Source organism: Phalacrocorax aristotelis, chromosome Z, assembly GCF_949628215.1.
Source record: "Phalacrocorax aristotelis chromosome Z, bGulAri2.1, whole genome shotgun sequence".
NCBI classification, from domain to species: domain Eukaryota; kingdom Metazoa; phylum Chordata; class Aves; order Suliformes; family Phalacrocoracidae; genus Phalacrocorax; species Phalacrocorax aristotelis.
In genome coordinates this window covers 70,071,773-70,095,223 of record NC_134311.1, presented here as the reverse complement: position 1 = coordinate 70,095,223, position 23,451 = coordinate 70,071,773, and the positions used below count along the sequence as shown (strand labels likewise).

The 23,451-nt window shown below is 45.6% G+C and overlaps 1 protein-coding gene across 3 annotated transcripts in view; it reads right to left on the bottom strand.

The window, feature by feature from the left end:
- The window catches only part of ZFR (zinc finger RNA binding protein), a 45,060-nt gene extending 35,745 nt beyond the window's left edge, over nt 1–9,315 (bottom strand). For all 3 annotated transcript variants that reach the window (XR_012657870.1, XM_075078179.1, XM_075078180.1), the window contains exons 1-2: nt 9,198–9,315; nt 8,857–8,941 (exon numbers count right to left, since the gene is read on the bottom strand). Coding sequence is in view for 2 of the 3 variants with exons in the window: in XM_075078179.1 (XP_074934280.1) it covers nt 8,857–8,941; nt 9,198–9,234 (122 nt within the window). In the remaining variant the exon portion in view is untranslated. The remainder of the gene's footprint in view (nt 1–8,856; nt 8,942–9,197) is intronic.
- Nucleotides 9,316–23,451: the final 14,136 nt, after the last annotated feature.

Here is a 23,451-nt window from a genome sequence, read left to right as displayed (position 1 = left end):
TACAGTGTTTGAGTACCCTCACTGTCAGGAATTTTTTCCTTAGTTTATAAAAGCTTCAGTTTCAAAAGCAAATGAGCTCTAGACCAACATTTACATAAGACAAAGCCAGTGTGTGACATTCAATTCAATGTAACTTCATATTACAACTCTTACAGTGTTTTAATTTACTATCAAAATAAATGTCATTATTCTTTGATTTAAGAAGTTATGGGTGAAGGACTTGGCAACTTCAAATTGTACTCTTCTGGATCACTATTATATTACCTCTTCTGCCAGAAATTTTTGTTCAAAAGAATACATTTTATTCATACCACAGCTATTTCTTTAGCTGATCATAACAATGCTTCCCCACCAAGCTGGCTTTAATTTCTGTTTTCTAGGAACAACACATATTCTTCAATGCTTGTCTTCCAGCTTAGATTTCTATTTCACTGTCTTTTCATTATTCCAGCCAGAGCCAGTTTAGAGTCTATATGTTGCGCTCAACTGTTCTGCTCCAGATTCTGTAGATAAATGTTTCAGTCAACTACAAAAGACCATTTCCAGCACCTCACCTAATGTATTTTGTCTCTCCTACCTGCTTTAAACTGCTACACACACATTGCTATTTCCCCACACTCTTTGCTTCCTCCTCCCAAATAAGCTTGCTTCTACTCAGAAGTTTACACCCCAGCTTACCCTCATGCTTCACATCACAACCTCAAGATGGAGATAATTCTTTATTCACAAAGATTGTATTACAGTGCATGAGAAAAGTATTTTTTGTAAAACACCTTTGACACAAATCTTTGAATAACACCTCTTCTAATTTCTACTGACACTAATGATGGGAAATAGTAATCTTTCTGATGCATTAGTATCAGAACTAGTGCCATATATTATGAAATACCACTACGATATTAAACCTCCCAGGTAAGAATGACCGCAGTGAGCTGTGACTGTGTATCTTTCCCCACACTAATCTCCAATTCCACATCCATCTGATTTTTTAGGGGGTGAGGGGCCATACTGACTCACAATCTTGCAGAATTCATCAAAGAGCAAAGGCCACAGCAAAAAATTAGCCTTGTCCACATTGCTGTGTGGTGTATGAAACTCTTTCACTAAGTGAAAGTTCGTTTTCCCAAGACAGGTGCATATTCTGCCCGGGTACTTTGCAAGCTGGACACAGGACTAACACTGCAGCTGCTTTCATGGTATCGCTGTGTACACTCAGAACTGTGATTCTGAAACAGTGTAACATGTGAAAATCTTTTTCTCCTTTGCAGTCTGCATTCCAAAAGACTGATGTATATCCAAGAGTTATGAAGATATCCCCGCCCAATTCTACACTACAAAATCAATTAAGCTATAGTATACCTTTAAAAAAAAGTGTAAATCTAGGGAGATACTAAGCCAGGAAAATTCAAGCCTGAACACTTATTTAGCCAAGTTGTATTGAAACACCAGCAACAAGTAGTCCACACCCTGAGAACAAGCTCTCAAAACAGAACATGTTAGCCCTCACTACTCCATATCAGTTATTAAAACAATGAGATAAAATTATTCTGTTGGTAGTTGTTATTCCCCTTGTGAAAAACCAGAACGCTCAAGAAGCAATTAAAAGCCATGTCTGAACTGCACGAAGATCTTCAACAAGGAAACTGTAGCAATGTTTTTGGTACACAAGAAATACAGACTTCCAAAGCGGGAAAAAAGCTGGCAGCGCACTTAATTTTAAGTGAGAAGCTGACAAAGGGGCAGACATTGCTGTTAATAGCAATTAATGACATCTTGACGCTCACTTAGCAAAACACTGTTCTCCAGTTCCAAAACCACATAGGTTTTTCTAAATTAAATAGCTATATAATGTAGGTTTGTAAATGAGCAACATTCTTTCACAAAAAACCTTAGATGAGAACTTGTGTTATAACTGTTACATCTAATATAGCAGAACTCTCACTAGTTAGTTATTTTTATATAGCAACATTAAGAGAAGGTCTGGATTTCCTGTGATATATCAGCCCGAGAACTACAGAGAACTAAGAACAATTAAGGAACAAATACTGAATGCTATTCTGTACAACACTTGGCTTGTGTCCTTTTGCACTTCCAGCTATTGGCCTTTCCTGGTAAAAAAGTGTTGAGGCTATTTCTGTAAAAACGTAAATTGGAAGTAGAAAGCTTTATTTTTTCCATGTTAACAAAACCAAGAAAATACAACACTTGATATAATGCTATCTATTTGGCCAGGTAATAACTCCAAATGACTTAAGACTGTAAGATATTTTGTTTTCCACATTAAGATATTTGTGGAGTAAGCCACATGTTAAGAAACTTAATAAGGTATCTGTAGCAATTATTGTCAGAGGAATACATTTTCAGGAAAATGCAGCCTATTTCCTATAAGATATATCATAAGTAAAAGGAAAACAGAAGAAACACATAAAACGTCCACTATAAGCCTTGCTTCTCACCACACTAATTTAATTTAAAACCAAAAATTAATTGTAACTTATGTGCATGTGTTTTTCTTTCAGGGATACAAAGACTGGAACAAGTATGACCTAACTCTACAAAAACTGAAGGAAGCGCTACGAGCTGCTGCTTCTTCAGATCCTAATCTAGGAAGAGGCACTACTGAACAACTGGTCAGATGAAATTTCAGGTGTGTTAATAAAAAAAAAAAAGAAAAAATCAAGCAAGATTTTTTCTTCCAAAACACATTTGACAATAAACAGCATGAAATGATAAAATATTGCACTACAGTAAGTAGTACTTTAAAAGTGACTTTATGTCTCTTTTTCTAGAGTCTGTCATCCACTATGGTTATAAAATTTTGATAAAGACTGAAGATATATTTTTAGAACTTTAATGAAAACTATTGTTTCCTAGTATTACAATTTTGTAAACAGAACATTGTTCATAACACAACTCACTAATAGTCCAAAGTGAGGCCTGAAGGCATGCAGATGTGCAATCCCCTCTTGAATTCTGTCAAATTTCAGCAGCTCCTAGTAAACATATTCTATGGCTTAACTACACAGAACCTAAAAAATACAGTTCTTTGTACCAATTTTGAGTTACCCTTCTTCTTCCTTGTTCCTAAAAATATCCTTCCATCACTCCATTACAAACAAAAAATACTGATTGCTAATAGACAGCTAAAGCATATAGTATCAATAACTTCAAAGATTAATACCCTCATGTTTTCAATACACCCTTACTGCTCTGTTAATCTCCACATTTAGTCTCATGACCTGATTTGAATTCAATCAAATTCTGCAATACTTTCCTCACTGTCCATCACAACATAACTGCAAGTGTCTGTAAAAGTGATGCAATATATGCTCTGGATCACCTCCCTTTACCTAGTCACACACAATGGACAGCTCATTGCCTATACTGCTTTCTTCACTATCAAAACATTGATTTTATTCAATGTCTAGTCAACAGCCATCTTCACAATAACATGCAAGACAAGAAGAACTGAGCTTGAGATCCTAGGTCTGCTTGAAGAAGTACTAATATTTTTCCTCACAGAATGGCTGAGATTGGAAGGGACCTCCAGGCATCATTTGGGGATCCAGTCCCACTCAAGCAGGGTCACCTACAGCCCATCACCTAGGACTGTGTCCACACAGCTTTTGAGTATCTCCAAGGATGGAGACTCACAAGTTCCCTGGGCAACCTGTGCCAGGGCTTGGTCACTGTTGCAGTAAAAACGTGTTTCCTGATGTTCAGAGGGAGCCTCTGACGTTTCAGTTTGTGCTCATTGCCTCTGGTCCTGTCACTGGGCACCACTGAGAAAAGCCTGCCTCTGTCCTCTTTGCACCATTCCTTCAGCTATTTATATACATTAAGGAGATCCCCCCTCAGCCTTCTCTTCAGCTGAGAGAGCTGGGACACTCTAGCCTCTCCTCACAGGAGAGATGCTTCGGTCCCTGCTTCATCTTTGTGTCCCTTTGTTGGACTCTCTCCAATAGGTCCATGTGTCTTGTACCGGGGAGCCCAAAACTGGACACACAACTCCAGGCATGGCTTCACCAGTGCTGAGTGAGGGGGTAAGGATCGCCTCCCTCGACCTGCTGGCAATCCTTTGGCTAATGCAGCCCAGGAGACCATTTGCTTTCTTTGCTGCAAGGGCACACGGCTGGCTCACGTTCAGCCTGGTGTCCACCAGGACCCCGGACTCCTTTCCCAGCTCAGTGGCACCCAGCATGCACTGGTGCCGGGTGTTGTTCCTCTCTGGCTACAGAACCTTGCACTTCCCCTTGTTGAACTGCATGAGGTTCCTGTCAGCCCATTTCTCCAGCCCACTGAGGTCTCCCAGGGTGGCAGCAGAGCGCTCTGGTGTATCAGCTGCTCCTCCTAGTTTGTGTCATCACAAACCTGTGGAGGGTACATTCTGCCCCATCACCCACTTCATTAAGGAAGAAGTTAAACAGGAAAAAAAAAAGTGCTAAAATTGGCAAAAACTGTATTCAATTCTTAACGCATTTTGTATTTCCTGCCTTAAGCTACTACTTTGCTTTTTAGTACCAATAATGCAACTACACTTCAACCTACGGCTGCTGCATTTTAGCAGCAGACAAAATTTTACAAATAATATAACACCCCAGAGTTAAGCCTACAATCATCAATCCATTTTGAGGTTACAACTACAAAGGATGTAACTATACCATTAACAGAAAAGCTTCCCCAAGCGCTTGGTTCCTAAAGACATGAGCCTGCTGCAAATTTCAACTACTTGGCAGACTTCCCTTGTAATAATGACAAAGGCTTCTCTGATTAGTGAGGCACCTTTCCTTTCCAATTGCCACCACCTCTTCTGTCTCCCCATCATTAGTCAACTGCAATACTGGCACATAGCCCATGTTAACAAATCCAGAGCCCCTATTGCCTTTCTAATGTTGGCATACCTTCTTTGAGAGTGGGACCTCACTGATTTGAAAATAGATCTACCTTTATAACCAGCAGTAGCTTACCGGAGGCTTCTTGTGTACATTAAGTAAGCTAGAACAGCATGTTTAGCATAGCACTTAAGACTAACATTGCTTGAATGGAAGACAGTGAGCACCATGCAGCTCTATCATATTCAGGGAAGTCTCTTTTGTTAAAAATGCACATACTTCAAGATGTGGTGCAACTCAAGATAGCATGGGCATAAAATTCACAGAAAGCAAGCATTTGGAATTTTTATACTAAGATATATGTACCTTCATCCTATGATAAAACTGATTATTTTCATTCCCCATGCATTTTAGAATGGAGTGCATATAACACAATACTGCTAGATGAATAAATATTTTCTTAACATAAGTCTAGCGGTACATTTTCACTTAGAAGCAGCCTTACATCCTACTCAATATTGTCCTGTTGTCCATTAGCACAAGTCTGAATTACGGTTAGTCATATTTCAAGCTTGGGCTAGTAGGCCTGTGTGAATTGCAGCCCTAATGTCTCTGAAAGACTGAATACTTCTGAAACCAGTATCTAGCTGAAGAAGAGGTAACTGGAGCAGGCACTGAAGACAAAAGTAAATTATAAGTACTAGCAAATGTGGAAAAAAACCCCACTCTGCCCCCAAACAATTTTCAGTAGCCAACTTCTCCATCCATAGCATTCCACCTTCCTTCGTTGCTCTGCAGCAGCCTCAAATACCCTGTAACATCATGCACTGCACTTGAATTCCAAACCAACTATAATTGCAAGAGTTGAATTCCATATGGCTGCCTAAAAGATTGCATCTTAACCTAAACTCACAGGCACTGTGGTCTGCTCTGGACCTGAACTGCTAAAATAGCTTTTAACCGTGAAGGCTCACCATCCTTAGTAATATTCATGCTACTTGAAGGCAATTCAAAGTTAACAAATTACTTTTAACTACGAATATCACCAAGATGAAACTCAGGCACTTAAAGATTCTTAACAGCAACTTAAGTCTTAAAACATGGTTAATTAAAAGAGCCTACCACATTTGCACACTTCTCTGTCCAAACATTTCTCACTGTCCCTACCTGTCCACTAGCACCCCGACATTTCAGTCAGACAATTTTAGAATAAAAGCATAGCTGTGCCTCTCTTCAGCACTGAATCGAGAATCCTAGTATTTTTTTATTCATGAAAGAAAAGACAATACTAGGTTATTTGTTTCAAACTGAATAGATACACAGTGATTTAGGTGACCTACAGAGCACACATACACAAAGAAGAGCGACTAGCATCACCAAATTCCACATTTATTTCAGGCTCCTGAAGAGATCGATTAATACAGTTACTTAAATACACAACAGATGAAGTTTGCATTGCATGCAGGTTTATAACCTTAGGCCATAATACCACCAACTAGCAGAAAACACAAACTGAAGGTACTGCAATATTCAGAGAAATTTCCTGTATTGGTATTAGCATAATCTATTGCTTCTCTCATTAAGTCATGATATTATTACTGGGTAGTGCACACAAAGAATTTTAAATGAGCAGGACAGCAGGAAATTTTACACAGTGGCAACACTGAAAGGAACAAGAATGCTCTAATGCCTTATTTACAGGTTTAAAGGGCACATAGCTCTTCTGGTGCCTTGACTAAATATGGAACGAGTTAAGATTTCAAATGTGTTTTATGAAAACTAATATTTCTGAACTAATAGAGACATCTATTCCCTTTCTTATCTAGTCCATTCACAGAACTATACTACTTACACTGTTACAACAGAAAATACGTTATCAACTCCTGCACACACAATTCATGAATTTCCCAAATTCAAGACCTAACACCTTAGCAGCTACCAATCTGTCCTTTTAACTGCCTCAGATATCAGTATTTAATGTGGTATATATCAAAGAACTAAAGTCTTCAATTATCAAGCGTCTGACCCAACCTCCTAAAACAACTTGCTCTTTTGAGCACCTTTTTTTAAAATCCATGGATTAGTCATGTGGCTAGAGATATTTTTTTATAGTTTTAGGAGGCTCACCTATGTATTAACCATGCAGGTAAGTCTGCTTCATGAAGGTAAGCTGCCTTTTAGACATTTTAAGTGACTCCTTTGTTTTCTGTTCAAAATATTAAATTCATTCTTATGAAAGGAGTGCTTTAACGCTAATTCCTGTGTCTCTTCACTTTCAGATGTGGTAAATATACAAACGGTTTATAGGATGTGGAGTCTTTTATGTATAGGAAATGCAGTAGTATCTTGCACTTGTGATAGCAAAGGAAAAAGCTTCTTTCAATCACGTTTTTCCATTTTCTCAAAACCACATTTAGAATTAACTATGAAAACAATTTCTGAGCTTAAACAGTATTCCAATTACATGTTTGTATATTGCAATTCAAAAGGAAATTTCAAACTATTTGTTCAGGATTTTAAGTCTAGAAACCACCTCAGCTCCACAATAAAACAATAATAATTTAAAAAATTCATCTCCACTGCAAAACTGCAGACATACAGATCACTGTTTATTATTCACTTACAGATAATTTGTTTACTTACAAAAAAAAAAAAAAAAGAAAATCCTATTCAGAAACTCCTTCATACCCCATGACAACTCAATTTAAAATTTCACTATAATTGTCAAGTAAAACATAAACATACTGGGAGCACCTAATCTTAAAAGAACTAGAAAATGAGCTAAGTTCAATTGTCTCCTTTAAATTTTATTTACTCCAATGCTTAATAGTTAGTGTACTTTATGCCAATTTCCCGGAAAAAACAGATAGAAAGAATAGGTTTGGAGTAATTTCAAGACCTCCATAAAACTGTATATTCCCGAAACTATGTAAGGTATGCAATTTTTATCCACTAGTTAACAACAGCACACAACTGCGTTCGTTTGTTAATAACCCTTCATATATTTGCTTTATTCTTCTCTTTTTCCCATTAACCAAGACTTTGGAGTCAAGGAAGGTCTTACAGCTTTATGAAATGAGGAATGTGAATTCAAATGTGGACTTTAAGGTGCTACCCCAATACAAGCCAAAACTTGAAGCTGTTCCTGATCGTACATGGGTTTTGCCAAATGAATTAATCTGATTTCAGAAAACATGAGATAATAGATGCTACCAAGTACTTTCTAACATTCTGATACACAATTTGGATGCACAAAAACTATGAAGATACAAAGACTTATGGCAGTGAGTCTATACAAGATGCAAAATGTACACTGACAGGTCCCTGAGCTTCACTATAAGATCTGCTCCCGGTCTCAGAGATTGAAGTAGGAAATATTTTTAAATGTGCCTGGCCCTGAAAGTATCTTTTCTCCTTTCTTAGGGACAGTAATTATAACATTGCTTCAAAGGAATGAAGTCCCCTGTATTTTCTGGTGCTTCAGCTCTTCCTGTATGCATCCAGCCTCCCATAGGCTCGGCTCTAACCTATGTTAAAAAGGATTCTGTCCCTCGACACTGACATAAGCGCGGGCAAAGACTTGGGGAGCAAGCCCCATCCTCCCTGAAGCTGAAGAAGGAGAAGGGCCCGGGGGCAGCAGACGGTAACTCGCTAGTGGTGCTGACTGCAAGTGGCCATTTTAATTTAAGGGCCTTGGGACCCGATGCTGCCGCCGATTCGCCTCCTCCCCCGCGGTGCCCAGCTCCACCTCCCCACCCTCACACCACCAGGGACACCAGGAGGGCCTCCCTGGGAGGATATGAAAACACACCCGCGGGCGGGGCAGACAAGCAGGAGGGTCCCAGGCGGGCAGAGCCACCCCGGCGGAGCAGGGTGCGGGGGAGGCCCCGCGCGGGGGGGCCCGAGAGCAGCCCCGGGCAGGTCCCACTCGGGGACGCGGGGCTGGAGGGGAGCGGGGTGCCTGCGGGTGCGGACCGAGGGAAGGGAGGGGCGGGGCGGGGAAGGGAGGGGTCGCGGCCGTTACCTGTACTGGGCAGCAGCCCCGCTATGGGTGAATCCAAAGTAGTTGCCGGTGGCCATTTTGGCATCTTCTCCCAGCCGGCTGGGCACTGTGGCGACGATAACCGAGAGGCGGCGGCGGCCGGGGCCATGACAGGAGGCCCGGCAGGAGGAGGGCGGGAGGAGGAGGAGAAGGAGGAGGAGGGGAGGAAGAGAAGGGGACATACGGACAAGGGACAGACAGAGCGCGCGAGCGCCAGGTTAGACACGGCGCCTCAGAATCCCCCCCAACCCCCGCCCTGCGCGCGGGCCGCATCCCCTCCCCCTCCGCGCTCACAGACACACAGATCGAGCGCCGTGACTTACCATAGGTGAACGAAACTACCGGGCATATGGGAATCATGAGTCCAAGCTGGCAGCGACAGCAGCGGCTGAACTCTCAACTCTCACGCCCCCCTCCCTCTCCCTCTCCCTCCCTCCCCCTCACCGCCGCACTCGTTTTCTTCCCCCCCACCCACCCACCGACCCACCGACCGACCGACCGACCGACGGCGACAACGGCGGAGTACGGCCGGGGCGGCGCCGCGCGCAAGCGCGGGATGTGCGAGGGGGACACTGGAAGTTGTAGTCCAGGCCGGCGGCACCGCCCCCCACGCCCGCCCGCAGCCGGGCGCGCTGGGTGCCACCGCCACCGCCCGGCCTGAGGCGCAGATCCCCATCTGCGCATGCGCGGGATATGCAAAGGTTCCTGGGAGTTGTAGTCCAAACTGGGCCAAACGAGGCCCAGGCGTGATGGCGGGCCGCTTTGAGGAGAAGCGCTGCACGTAGCGCCCGCCTCTCCCCGTCCTCCCCACGTTATCCTCCGTCCTGCACTCACACCCGTATCCGCGGGCTCCTATCGCAAAGATAGGGTCGGTTTCTCGTTCTTGCCTGCAAAGGCACCACGCACTGCAGCAGGGAGCTCCAGCAGCAAAAGTCGAGGTGAAGCAGGGTCACCGCCACCCCTGCCGCATACTGTCCCCACACGTGCACAGCACGCGTCAGCATTTACCCGCTTTCCCACACAAGCACAGGGTTGGCTGAAGCCTGGCATACACAGCAGGTTCCCAGTTAGCACTATGCAAGACCCTAGAGCTAGAAGGTGGCAGCTGCTGTTAGTGCACGCATGTGGAGTTGACTGCAAGACCTCAGGCTTGTCTAAACTTTAAACCAGTTTCAGAGTCACCTGAGCCCGCAGCTGCACTGCCACAACCGCACGCATGAACAGCAACGTTGCTCTTGTCCAACTAAAGCCCCATGCACGTCATCTGACCTGTCCCAAGGCGCCACAGCATATGTGTCTACAAATTAATTCTGCAACAGCTCCTTTTCCTGAGTGGTCAGGCATTGGAACAGGCTGCCCAGAGAGGTGGTGGTGTCACCATCCTTGGAGGTGTTCAATAAACATGTAGATGTGACACTTCAGGGCATGGTTTAGGAGACATGGTAGCGTTGGTTTGACAGTTGGTCTTGATGATCCTACAGGTCTTTTCCAACCTTAATAATTCTATAATTCTATGATTCTTCACTGCAGCTGGCATAGTGCTGTGCTTTGGACTTAGTATGAAAAGAATGCTGATAACACACTGATGTTTTTGTTGTTGCTAGGTGGTGCTTACACTAGTCGAGGACTTTTTTAGCATCCCGTCCACTGCCAGTGTAATAGGTTCACAGGATTCCTATGCACAAAGTTCACCCAACACATGATATTTAGAAAGCACAAGAGTATTTATTGCTTTATTATAGCCTTGTATAAGCAGTTGCTAGCATATTGTTTTCCCTTTATGAGAGTCTTACCAACCCAACTACTCCTGAGACACCGCTGAGCAGGAGGGTGACCATTAGTGGGGTCATCAGAGGGAAGGGAGGTAGGCGCAGCACCTTCAGGGCATCCCCTGTGGTTCTTAAAGCGTGCTCTGTGTCTTCTCTCCTCTCTCCTTTCTGAGCTGTGCTTTTTTATACCCTCAGTAGATTCAGTGGAAAAGTACCAACTAGCTGTTGCTGCATACGTGGCCAGCGCAAGCAACAAGGCCTGCTAGGTGCATGCTCTGCCGGCTAAAAGCGGCTCCCGGATTGCAACAACATATTGTTCAATAACAATCCTCCCCGTTCCCTTCTTCAAGGTTGTGTTCTCACAGATGTGTTCATCTTGTAATTTTTCCATTGTGGCCCTACACAGACCATCATCTAAACTCCCTCACACAGCCAGATGCACAAGAAGCCAGGAGGGGAGGGGGCACAGTTAAAAGAGTGGATCCAAACTGGCCAAAGGGGTATTCCATGTCATGTGATGTCATGCTGTGCTGGTTTTGGCTGAGAAGGGGTTAATTCTCCCCACCGCGGGGGGGCGGCTGCCCTTCCAGCTTCCCGCGCTCTGCCGCGTGGCGGGGGGGGGGGGGGGGCTGGGAGGGGCGGGGCCGTGGCGGGGGCGGCTGACCCCGACTGGCCAATGGCAGGTTCATTCCGTACCACGTGACAGCGTGACCAGTACGTTAAGGGGGGGCAGTGGCGGCTGGGGGAGGGGCGGCGTTGGGTCGGTGGGTGTGTTGTGTGTGGTTTGTTTTCACGGTTTGTTCCCCTCCACCCACCGCCTCACACCCCCCCCCCCCCCCCCCGGGGCTTTGGGGCGCTCGTTGTTCTCCTTTACATTGCATTTCTGTTGTTGTTGCTTTTAATTCTAATTATTAAACTGTTCTTATCCCAACCCACGAGCGTTACCCTTCTGATTCTCTCCCCCATCTACCGGTGGGGCAGTGAGCGAGCGGCTGTGTGGGGCTGAGCTGCCGCTAAACCACGACAGTCTTTTTGGTGCCCAACGTGGGGCTCAGGGGTTGGAGATAACAACAACTGCTGGTCAGAGCAACATGTTGTCCTTTTTGCAGTTGGTGTTAAAGATTGGTGTTGGTTTGTTTAGTCTGCTGTGTTCTGCTGTGACTAGTAACGTTTTGCCTACAAGATTTTTTAAACAAACACTCGTTTTCAGCTTTATCTGGTATTTGGGGTTTTTGCTGAAACCTACTGTACTTTGGATACCAACTTGTTGAGGCAATTAGCAATTATACCTCCTCCTCGGAGAGATCTTATATGGAGGAAATACAGAATAGTACCTTTGCAACTTTGTTCTAGGATGTCTCTGCCTCTATTACAACAACCTTTTTGTATCTTGAACATCCTTGGGTGGTTAAGGTGCACTTATTGTTAGGTTTTGGGCATGTTGTTTTGGTTTTGACTAAGCAACTTAAGAATATCACCCAGAAATCTGCCCCGAGGCTTGATAGTTACGAGTGGCAGGGCATGTGGGATAGCATGGGCAAATACCTAGGGCAGTGGGCACCCCCAGTGTTTGGAGTTTCACCCCCGAACAAGTGCAGAATCCTGAAAAACTAGTGGAATATTTGGAGAAAGTATGTTGTTAGGCTGGGCACTCCAGAGAGACACAGATAACTGCAACGTGCTGGGGCCTGGCCCATGCATACCGAGCCCTGCTCAACAGTATTCAGTGCCCCCAGGGGGAAGAGAAGGTCTCTGGATTGAAATGCAAAGTGACTGGCACTGCAGCCACTCCAGCCCTGAGGACAGGCACTGCAGCCACTCAAACCCCCAGGACAAGCACTGCAGCCACTCAAACCCCCAGGACAAGTACTGGAGCTGGCTCAGAGAATCAACCCGTACCAGTATCAGTTGCCCCCATACACAAGAAGAAACCTTGGAAGCGGGCGTCAACTCCTTTAGAACGGGATGATGAAAAAGCAGGGCTGTCACAGGGAGAGGAGGAAGAAGTCATAAATGAAATAGAGACCAACTGATCCCTGTCCTTGAGTGAGTTGCGAGATATGCAAACCGTCGTTCAGGTGAGCACATTGTCACCTGCCTGCTCCAGTGCTGGGATAACGGGGCCAGTAGCCTGGAATTAGAGGGAAAAGAAGCCAAACAACTGGGCTCCCTTTCTGGGGAAGGGGGCGTTGACAAAGCAATTGGGAAAAAACCACAAGCCCTCAGCCTCTGGAGGCGACTCCTGTCCGGAGTGAAGGAAAGGTATCCCTTTAAAGAAGATGTTACATATCACCCAGGAAAATGGACAACTATGGAGAAAGGCATCCAGTATCTAAGGGTATTAGCTGTGCTTGAGGTGATTTATAGTGACCTGGATGATCAACGGTCATCCGAAGATCCAGATGAAGCCGAGTGCACATGAGCCATGTGGCAGAAGTTTGTGCGGAGCGCAACGTCCTCGTATGCAAACTCATTGGCAGTGATGTCCTGGAGAGGGGACGAGGCACCAACGGTGGTGGCGGTGGTTGATAGACTCTGGGATTACAAAGCAAATACCTCTTCCTCGCTCATCTCTGCTGTGGAGAAACTATCCTGAGAGGTCCAGCAACTCAAAGAAGATATGTCCTGCTCCCCACCTCTACTGAATAGTGTCTCAGCTGTTAGGAATAAGTTTCCTTTTGCTTAAAAGAGAGGATACATACCATGAGGCAACCTATGGTTCTACCTGCGTGACCACGGAGAGGACATGAGGAGGTGGGATGGCAAGCCTACCTCGACCCTAGAGGCACAGTTACATGAGCCGGAAGGAATAACAATCACTCAGGGAGGTTCTTCCAGGAAAGCTACTTCCAGGAAAGTAGAAGCACTAATTTTATTTCTGAGCTTAATAGAGAGACTCTTGATTCAGATTTACAGGAAGTGAGTTGTGACTGCCATGATCAGGACTAGAGGGGCCCCGCCTCCAGCCAGGTGGAGGAAAGGGATAACCAGGCTTACTGGACTGTGTGGATCCGATGGCCTGCGTTGTGGTTCAGCCCCAGTCAGCAGCCAAGCACCACGCAGCCGCTCGCTCACTCCCCCCTGGTGGGACAAGGGAGAGAATCGGAAGAGTAAAAGTGAGGCAACTCATGGTTTGAGATAAAGACAGTTTAATAGGTAAAGGAAAAGCTGCGCGCGGAAGCAAAGCAAAACAAGGAATTCATTCACTCCTTCCCATGGGCAGGCAGGTGTTCAGCCGTCTCCATTAAAGCAGGGCTCCATCACATGTAACGGTTACTTGGGAAGACAAATGCCATCACTCTGAACGTCCCCCCTTCCTTCCTTCTTCCCCCAACTTTATATACTGAGCATGACATCGTATGGTGTGGAATATCCCATTGGTCAGTTGGGGTCAGCTGTCCCGGCTGTGCCCCCTCCCAGCTTCTTGTGCACCTGGCAGAGCACGGGGAGCTGAAAAAGTCCTTGACCAGTGTAAGCGCTACTTAGCAACAACTAAAACATCTCTGCATTATCACCACTGTTTCCAGCAAAAATCCAAAACGTAGCCCCATACTAGCTACTATGAAGAAATTTAACTCTATCCCAGATGAAACCAGGACAGCCTGGCATGTCCAACCCACAGGAGTATAAAGCTTTAGTGGACACCGGTGCACAGTGCACCTTAATGCCATCAAACTATAACAGGGCAGAACCCATCAGCATTGCTGGAGTGACAGGGGGATCCCAAGACCTAACTGTATTGGAGGCTGAAGTGAGCCTAACTGGCAATGAGTGGCAAAAGCACCCCATCGTGACTGGCCCAGAGGCTCCGTGCATCCTTGGCACAGACTGTCTCAGGAGAGGGTATTTCAAGGACCCAAAAGGGTACAGGTGGGCTTTTGGTGTAGCTGCCTTGGAGACGGAGGAAACTAAACAGCTGTCTACCTTGCCTGGCCTCTCGAAGGACCCTCCTATTGTGGGGTTGCTGAGGGTCAAAGAACAACAGGTGCCAATCGCCACCACAACAGTGCACCGGCGGCAATATCGCACCAGCAGAGACTCTCTGATCCCCATCCATAAACTCATTCACCAACTGAGGAGCCAAGGAGTCATCAGCAAGACCCACTCACCCTTTAACAGTCCCATATGGCCAGTGTGGAAGTCTAATGGAGAGTGGAGGCTAACAGTAGACTATCGTGGCCTGAATGAAGTCACTCCACCGTTGAGTGCTGCCGTGCCAGACATGCTAGAACTTCAATACGAACTGGAGTCCAAGGCAGCCAAGTGGTATGCCACCACTGATATCGCTAATGCATTCTTCTCAATCCCTCTGGCAGCAGAGTGCAGGCCACAGTTTGCTTTGACATGGAGGGGCGTCCAGTACACCTGGAATCGACTGCCCCAGGGGTGGAAACACAGTCCTACCATTTGCAATGGACTGATTCAGACTGTACTGGAACAGGGAGAAGCTCCAGAACACCTTCAATACATTGATGACATCATCGTGTGGGGCAACACAGCAGCAGAAGTTTTTGAGAAAGGAGAGAAAATAGTCCAAATCCTTCAAAGCTGGTTTTGCCATAAAACAAAGTAAGGTGAAGAGACCCACAAAAGAGATCCAGTTCTTAGGAATCAAATGGCAAGATGGATGTTGTCAGATCCCAATAGATGTGATCATCAAAATAGCAGCCATGTCTCCACCAACTAGCAAAAAGGAAACACAAGCTTTCTTGGGCGTTGTGGGTTTTTGGAGAATGCATATTCCAGATTACAGTCTGATCTTAAGCTCTCTCTATGAAATGACCCGGAAAAAGAATGATTTCAAATGGGGCCCTGAGCAACAACAGGCCTTGAACAGATTAAACAGGAGACAGTTCATGCAGTAGCTCTTGGGCCAGTCGGGGCAGGACAAGATGTAAAGGACGTGCTCTACACCGCAGCCGGGGAGGATGGCCCTACTTGGAGCCTCCAGCAGAAAGCGCCAGGGGAGACCTGAGGTTGACCCCTGGGGTTTTGGAGTCGGGGATACAGAGGGTCCGAAGCCTGCTATGCTCCAGCTGAAAAAGAGATATTGGCAGCATAGGAAGGGGTTCGAGCTGCTTCAGAAGTGGTTGGGACTGAGGCACAGCTGCTCCTGGCACCCCGACTGCCGGTGCTGGGCTGGATGTTCAAAGGAAACATCCCCTCTACACACCATGTAACTGATGCTACGTGGAGTAAATGGGTTGCACTGATCACCCAGCGGGCTTGAGTAGGAAACCCCAGTCGCCCAGGAATCTTGGAAGTGATTATGGACTGGCCAGAAGGCAAAGATTTTGGATTATCACCAGAGGAGGAGGTGACACGTGCTGAAGAAGCCCCACTCTATAACAAACTGCCAGAAGATGAAAAGCAGTATGCCCTGTTCACTGATGGGTCCTGTCGCCTTGTGGGAAAGCACCGGAGATGGAAGGCTGCTGTATGGACACCTACACGACCAGGAGCAGAAACTGCTGAAGGAGAAGGTGAATCGAGCCAGTTTGCAGAGGTAAAGGCCATCCAGCTGGCCTTAGACATCGCTGAATGGGAAAAGTGGCCAGTGCTCTGTCTCTATACTGACTCCTGGGTGGTGGCAAATGCCCTGTGGGGGTGGCTGCAGCAGTGGAAGCAAAGCAACTGGCAGCGCAGAGGCAAACCCATCTGGGCCGTTGGATTGTGGCAAGATATTGCTGCCCGGGTAGAGAACCTGGTTGTAAAGGTACGTCATGTGGATGCTCACGTCCCCAAGAGTCGGGCCACTGAAGAACACCGGAACAACCAGCAGGTGGATCAGGCTGCCAAGATTGAAGTGGCTGAGGTGGATCTGGACTGGCAACATAAGGGTGAACTATTTCTAGCTTGGTGGGCCCATGGCACCTCAGGCCATTAAGGGAGAGATGCAACATACAGGTGGGCTCGTGATCGAGGGGTGGACTTGACCATGGAGGTTATTGCACAGGTTATCCACGAATGTGAAACGTGCGCTGCAATCAAGCAAGCGAAGCGGGTAAAGCCTCTGTGGTATGGGGGACGATGGCTGAAATACAAATATGGGGAGGCCTGGCAAATTGACTATATCACACTCCCACAGGCCCGCCAAGGCAAGCGCCATGTGCTTACAATGGTAGAAACAACAACTGGCTGGCTGGAAACATACCCTGTCCCCTACGGCACTGCCCGGAACACTATCCTGGGTCTTGAAAAACAAGTCCTGTGGCGACATGGCACCCCAGAGAGAATTGAGTCAGACAACGGGACTCATTTCCAAAATAGCCTCATAGCCACCTGGGCCAAAGAGCACGGCATTGAGTGGGTGTATCACATCCCCTATCACGCACCAGCCTCTGGGAAAATTGAACGGTACAATGGACTGTTAAAAACTACACCAAGAGCAATGGGGGGTGGGACGTTCAAGCACTGGGATACACATTTAGCAAAGGCCACGTGGTTAGTCAACACGAGGGGATCTGCCAACCGAGCTGGCCCTGCCCAGTCAGAAATCCTACATCCTGTGGAAGGGGACAGAGTCCCTGTAGTGCACACAAAAAGTATGCTGGGCAGAACAGTCTGGGTTCTTCCTGCCTCCGGCAAAGGCAAACCCATTCGTGGGACTGCTTTTGCTCGAGGACCTGGGTGCACTTGGTGGGTGATGTGGGAGGATGGAGAAATCCGATGTGTGCCTCAAGGGGATTTGATTTTGGTCCAAAGCAGCCAATGAACTGAATGGCACAATGCGAACTGCTACATAATATTGTGTGTCACCTCTGTGTTGTATCAATGATATCAGAGTACGAGCCTCCCAACCCCTGGAAGATAGACTGTGAAACAAGCAAAGTGCAGCAGTGACGGAACGATGACTGACTCGGGATGCAGCAACCCAACGCCACACACACCACCTCTCCCACCCTGAAAGCCTGATACGGCAGATGGAGCCCAGAGCCACGGACTGGGTGAACTCAATGGGCATTTTAATGGACATTTTACAGGCAAGGTCCATGAAGTAAGGGAATGATGTCTGTGTGTTATGCTAAAGGATGGGAAGGATGTCTGGTGGTTGGTACGGTTGTATTGAGTGGTATGGGACCTGGGCATGGTGTAAATGGTATGGAATAAGGGGTGGAGAATGTGCTGTTTTGGCTGAGCAGGGGTTAATTCTCCCCACCGCGGGGGGGCAGCTGCCCTTCCAGCTTCCCGCGCTCTGCCGCGTGGCGGAGGGGGGGGGGGGCTGGGAGGGGCGGGGCCGTGGCGGGGGCGGCTGGCCCCGACTGGCCAATGGCAGGTTCATTCCGTACCACGTGACACCGTGACCAGTACGTTAAGGGGGGGCAGTGGCGGCTGGGGGAGGGGCGGCTGCGGGTCGGCGGGTTGTGAGCGGCTGCAGCACGTGGGTTTGTTTTGGTGGTTCGTTCCCCTTCCTCCTCCCTTCCCCCCTCCCCCGGGGCTTTGCGCCTCTCGTTGTTCTCCTTCACGCTGCATTTCTGTTGTTGTTTCTTTCTAATTTTAATTCTAATTATTAAACTGTTCTTATCCCAACCCAGGAGCGTTACCCTTCTGATTCTCTCCCCCATCTACCGGTGGGGCAGCAAGCGAGCTGCTGTGTGGGGCCAAGCTGCTGGCTAAACCGCGACACATGCCCAGCATATTAACTGGGGGGAGCTGGCTGGGGAAGTGGGCAGCAATTGCGGCTCGGGGATTGGCGGCATTGGTCGGTGGATGGTAAGTAGTTGCATCATTTGTTGTTTAGGTTTTTTCCCTCTTTCTGAGGTTTCATATATAGTCTCATTATTTTCTTTTCATTGAATTACTATTATTATTATTGTTGTCATTACTGTTTTATTTTAATTATTAAACTGTTCTTATCTCAACCCACGAGTTTTCTTACTTTGGCCTTTCTGATTCTCTCCCCCATCCCACAGAGGTGAGGGGATTGAGTGAGCATGTGTGTGGTATTTAGTTGCTGACTGGGGCTAAACCACAACAGTCTTTTTTGGCACCCAACATGGGCCTCGAAGGGTTTGAGATAATAACAGTTGCTGGTCACAGCATTGATTAATCTGCTCTCAATATTAGTTTATCCAATCTACACCATGCTGATTTTGAAGTACATGCTAAAGATTGGTGCTGGTTTTTGTAGTTTGCTGTGCTCTGCAGTGATTAGAGATGTTTCGCCTAGGAGATTTGTTATTAAAACACTGGGCTTGAGCAGTTGTATGGGTCTTGCATGGAAGCCGTTACTGTACTTGAGGTACCACCTCATGGAGACAATTAGCAATTATACCTCGTCCCCTGAGGGTTTTTTTTATGGAGGAAATACAGAATGGCACCTTATCTACCATCTTCTATGATGTCTCCTGCTTCATTACAACTTTTAAGTATCTTTAACATCCTTGGGTAGTTAAGATACATCTGTTGGTATTTCTTTGGTAGACTGGTTCGGTTTTGTCTAAGGTTAATAATCAGTTTAGGAATATCATCTAGAGATCTGCCCCAAGGCTCAATAGCTATGTGTGGCAGGGTATGTGGGATAGTATGGGCAAATGCCTAAGACGGTGGGCTTCCCCAGTATTTGGGACTTCACCCCTGCATGAATGCAGAATCCTAAAAAATTAGTAGAATATTTCCAGGAAGTATGTTGTCACCCAGGCAATTCCAGAGAGTTACAAATCACTGCAATGTGCTGGGGCCTGGCTGATGCCTACTGAGCCCTGTTTAAACACTCTTCAGTACCCCCAAGGGGAAGAGAAGGCCTCTGGACCTAAAAAGACAAAGACAAGGAAAGCAAGAAGCACTGTGGCCACTCAAACCCCCACAACAGATACTGCAGCTACTTCAACCGCTGTGACAAGTGTTGTAGCTGAATCAAAGGATCAACCTGTGCCAGTATCAGTTGCCTATACTCAAGAAGACATCTTGGCAGAGAAAGTCAACTCGTTTAGAAAGAGATGATAGAAAAGCAGGGCCATCATGAGGAGAGGAGGAGGAAGAGGAAGAACTCGTGCAAGAATCAGAAACTACCTGATCCCTATCCTTGAGTGAGTTGTGAGATATGCGACAAGATTTCGGCCGTCGTTCAGGTGAACACATTGTCACCTGCCTGCTCCAGTGCTGGGATAATGGGGCCAGTAGCCTGGAATTAGAGGGGAAGGAAGCCAAACAACTGGGCTCCCTTTCTGGGGAAGGGGGCATTGACAAAACGATTGGAAAAGGGACACAAGCCCTCAGCCTCTGAAGGCAACTTCTGTCCAGAGTGAGAGAAAAGGTATCCCTTCAAGGAAGAAACTTTATATTGCCTAGAAAATGGCTGATCATGGAGAAAGGCATCCACTACCTGAGGGAACTAGCTGTGCTTGAGGTGATTTGTAGTGACCTGGATGATCAACGGTCATCCGAAGATCCAGATGAAGCCGAGTGCACATGAGCCATGCGGCAGAAGTTTGTGCGGAGCGCACCATCTTCGCATGCAAACTCATTGGCAGTAGTGCCCTGGAAAGGGAACGAGACACCAACGGTGGTGCAGGTGTCTCTGGGATTACAAAGCAAATATTCTTCCTTGCTCGTCTCTGCTGTGGAGAAACTATCCCAAGAGGTCCAGCAACTCAAAGAAGATATGTCCTGCTCCCCACCTCTGAGAGTAGTGTCTCAGCTGTTAGGAATAAGTTTCCTTTTGCTTAAGAGAGAGGATACATACCATGAGGCAACCTATGGTTCTACCTGCGTGACCACGGAGAGGACATGAGGAGGTGGGATGGCAAGCCTACCTCGACCCTAGTGGCACAGTTACGTGAGCCGGAAGGAATAACAATCACTCAGGGGGGTTCTTCCAGGAAAGCTGCTGCTCCAATTTCCAGTAAGCAGTTCCCCAGAGGAGCAGAAGCGCTGATTTTATTTCTGATCTTAATAGAGACACTTGTGATTCATATTTACAAGGAGTGAGGAATACTATGATCAAGACTAGAGGGGCCCCGCCTCCAGCCAGGTGGAGGAAAGGGACAACCGGGCTTACTGGACTGTGTGGATCCGATGGCCTGGCACGTCCGACTCACCGGAGTATAAAGCTTCAGTGGACACTGCCGCACAGTGCACCTTAATGCCATCAAATTGTACAGGGTCAGAACCCATCAGCATTGCTGGAGTGACAGGGGGATCCCAAGAGGTAACTGCATTGGAGGCCAAAGTGAGCCTAACTGGGAATGAGTGGCAAAAGCACCCCATTGTGACTGGCCTAGAGGCTCCGTGCATCCTTGGCACATGGGATTCTCTCCCCCATCCCACAGAGGTGCGGGAGTGAGTGAGAGGCTGTGTGGTATTTAGTTACTGACTGGGGCTAAACCACAACACACCTGAATCATCTAGGCACTAGCACTCCATCAGATTACTCCTAAAGACCCTTGGGCTGAACATTACAGTCTGCTGTAACCTCTTGTTCAAGTGACTGAGTTCCATCTGTTTCACATGACCCTGTTCTACCTTTAGGCAATCCTGCCCTCTGAGCAGTGAAGGATGTTTCTCAAAGCTCTAAATAAAGTAAAACTTAAATCCTTAAACATTTGCATCTCATTTGTGTACTTTGTGCTATGATGTGTATTTTTCATAAAATAATCAAGACTTGTAAAGCACTTTTGCATTAATTAAAAGTGATCATTTTAGAAGTATTTGTTTTCTGTAAGCCACACCTGCTCAAAACATGCCTGCCTGGGATCTCTCACAGTACTCCCAAGGGCATGGGTTTTCCTATCCCGCAGTACCTGCGGTCATCTTAGGCAGTAAGACTTCAGCAAAGATATTTTTGTTCATAAAACAAATGAGAAGAGAGTTGTTTCTCATCTAAAGCTTACATTATTGCAGCTGCATATGATGTATAGCTATTTAAGAATCCAGACATCCTTGCCAATCCCCTGAACATAATTTGTTGGTCATTATTATTTATTTTAGGAACTAAATAGTACTGTACCTCTTGTTCTTACTTATCCTAATCAAGCACAATAGGAAAATGAACCTGCATGGGAAAAGGAATGAATTTTCAACCTCTGTGGTACATTACACTCAAAGTGCTTTTCCATGAAGAAACCAGCTATTGGGTGAAGACATTTAATTGCTATTGCTTGTGAAAACAAAAGCCCTAATCCTGGTGTTATCTACAAGAGTAGTTCAGGAGAGAGCTCCACACAAATCTTCTATAGAAGAACTTACAGAGCATGACTTCTGCCGTGACAACATCAGTGGACTCATAATACGTAAATGAGAGATATCTATACTTTCCCCTCCTCATTTTTTTAATAAAAAATGTTCATAATTGGACCACTGGATCATGGTACTTGGATAAAAGGAAATGGAAGTTTGTTTCTGTCAGGTTTTTTCAGTTATAAACCTTCCAATATACTGATAAAGCTAAAGTATTCAATACACATTTCATTAAAATATAAGAATCTATATGTAAACACACAGACATTCACACACCTTTTAATGCTGTAACACTAAACATATATTTTGAAAGTGAGTAGGCCTGCAATTGCCTATTCCTTCTTCACTGATGAGGTAAACTTGGAATATTTACCCTCTTTTCAAGCTTTGGCTCCACAAGCTGAAGAGAAAAAAAAAAAGCTTTCTTATTCACAGTGCAGATTTCTGTCTTAGATTTTGTAACTTCTTTCATCCAAGTGATTTCTAGAAGTTCTAATTCAAATATTCCACCCTATATCTTGTGATTTCAGCCCTGCACATGTCTGAGCATAAGCTCCCATTTGGCAGCCTGATTCAGCTGCCGATTTCAGCAGAAGTTTCAGATTACTTTTCTGGGTGAATTTTGCATATTGAATCTTCAGTGCATATATCACTTTAAAAAGATTACAACATACTTCATGAGAAGTCACACTTACTAGGCATGAAAAAAAAAATAAAAATCAAGATGGTTTCCCATTTTCTTGGAAAAAAACCTCAGTGGTATTATACAAGTCTTTCCCTCAGCAGTTTCCTAACAAGAACCTGATGCTTCCTGGTGACTTTGTGAACCATTACATAACATCTATTTATGTTACTACTAGCTTGCAGGATCAGATTCAAAGTCTATACTTAAAAAAACCTCAGTAGGTTATAAAACAAGATTGCATCTCTCTAAGACATGTGTATCAGATTTGTTTCAAAATGAAAGAGTAATAAACTCAGATTAGATCCTTTAGGGTATTTTGACTTTACTGATTTCTGTATCCTTAACTGGAAGGAAAACAAATGGGGTGATAAAATGCAAATCATGTGACAGAGGGAGAAAGGCAGAAAAACTTTAGTGAAACATTCAGAACCTTCTCCATCTCTGTTCCTGTTAAGATTACAGAAAAATAGCCATTAATTTCCAGACTGAAAACATACACTGGAACGTGAAACTTTAATTTGGGATTAAATAGTCAGCTACTCGTGCGAAGTTCAATGCATCTAAAAATATCACAGACAAAAAAGGCAAGCTAGCATGCAGAAAAACAAATCTTTGCCCTTCATTTCACCTATATGAAAGGAGATCTCCAAAATATGGTGAGAACAAGAAAGCACCATATAACATGCAGTGTCATCAGTCCTAGTATTTTAATGTCCAGGACACACGTCACTGCTGCTACCACAGGACTGCAAAACTGTAGTTCAAACACAACGGGGAAACTCTAAATCTTTTGCACTTCACCACTAAAAGTGAGCAAACATAGATTTTTTTTTTTTTTTTTTTTTTTGAGCAGATGGACGTGAGATTTCTCAGAGGCTACCTTCCAGTTTACGTGAAAACAGGCTCTGGGCTGGCCTTTGTGTGACCACCAGAGGGCAGGGCAGA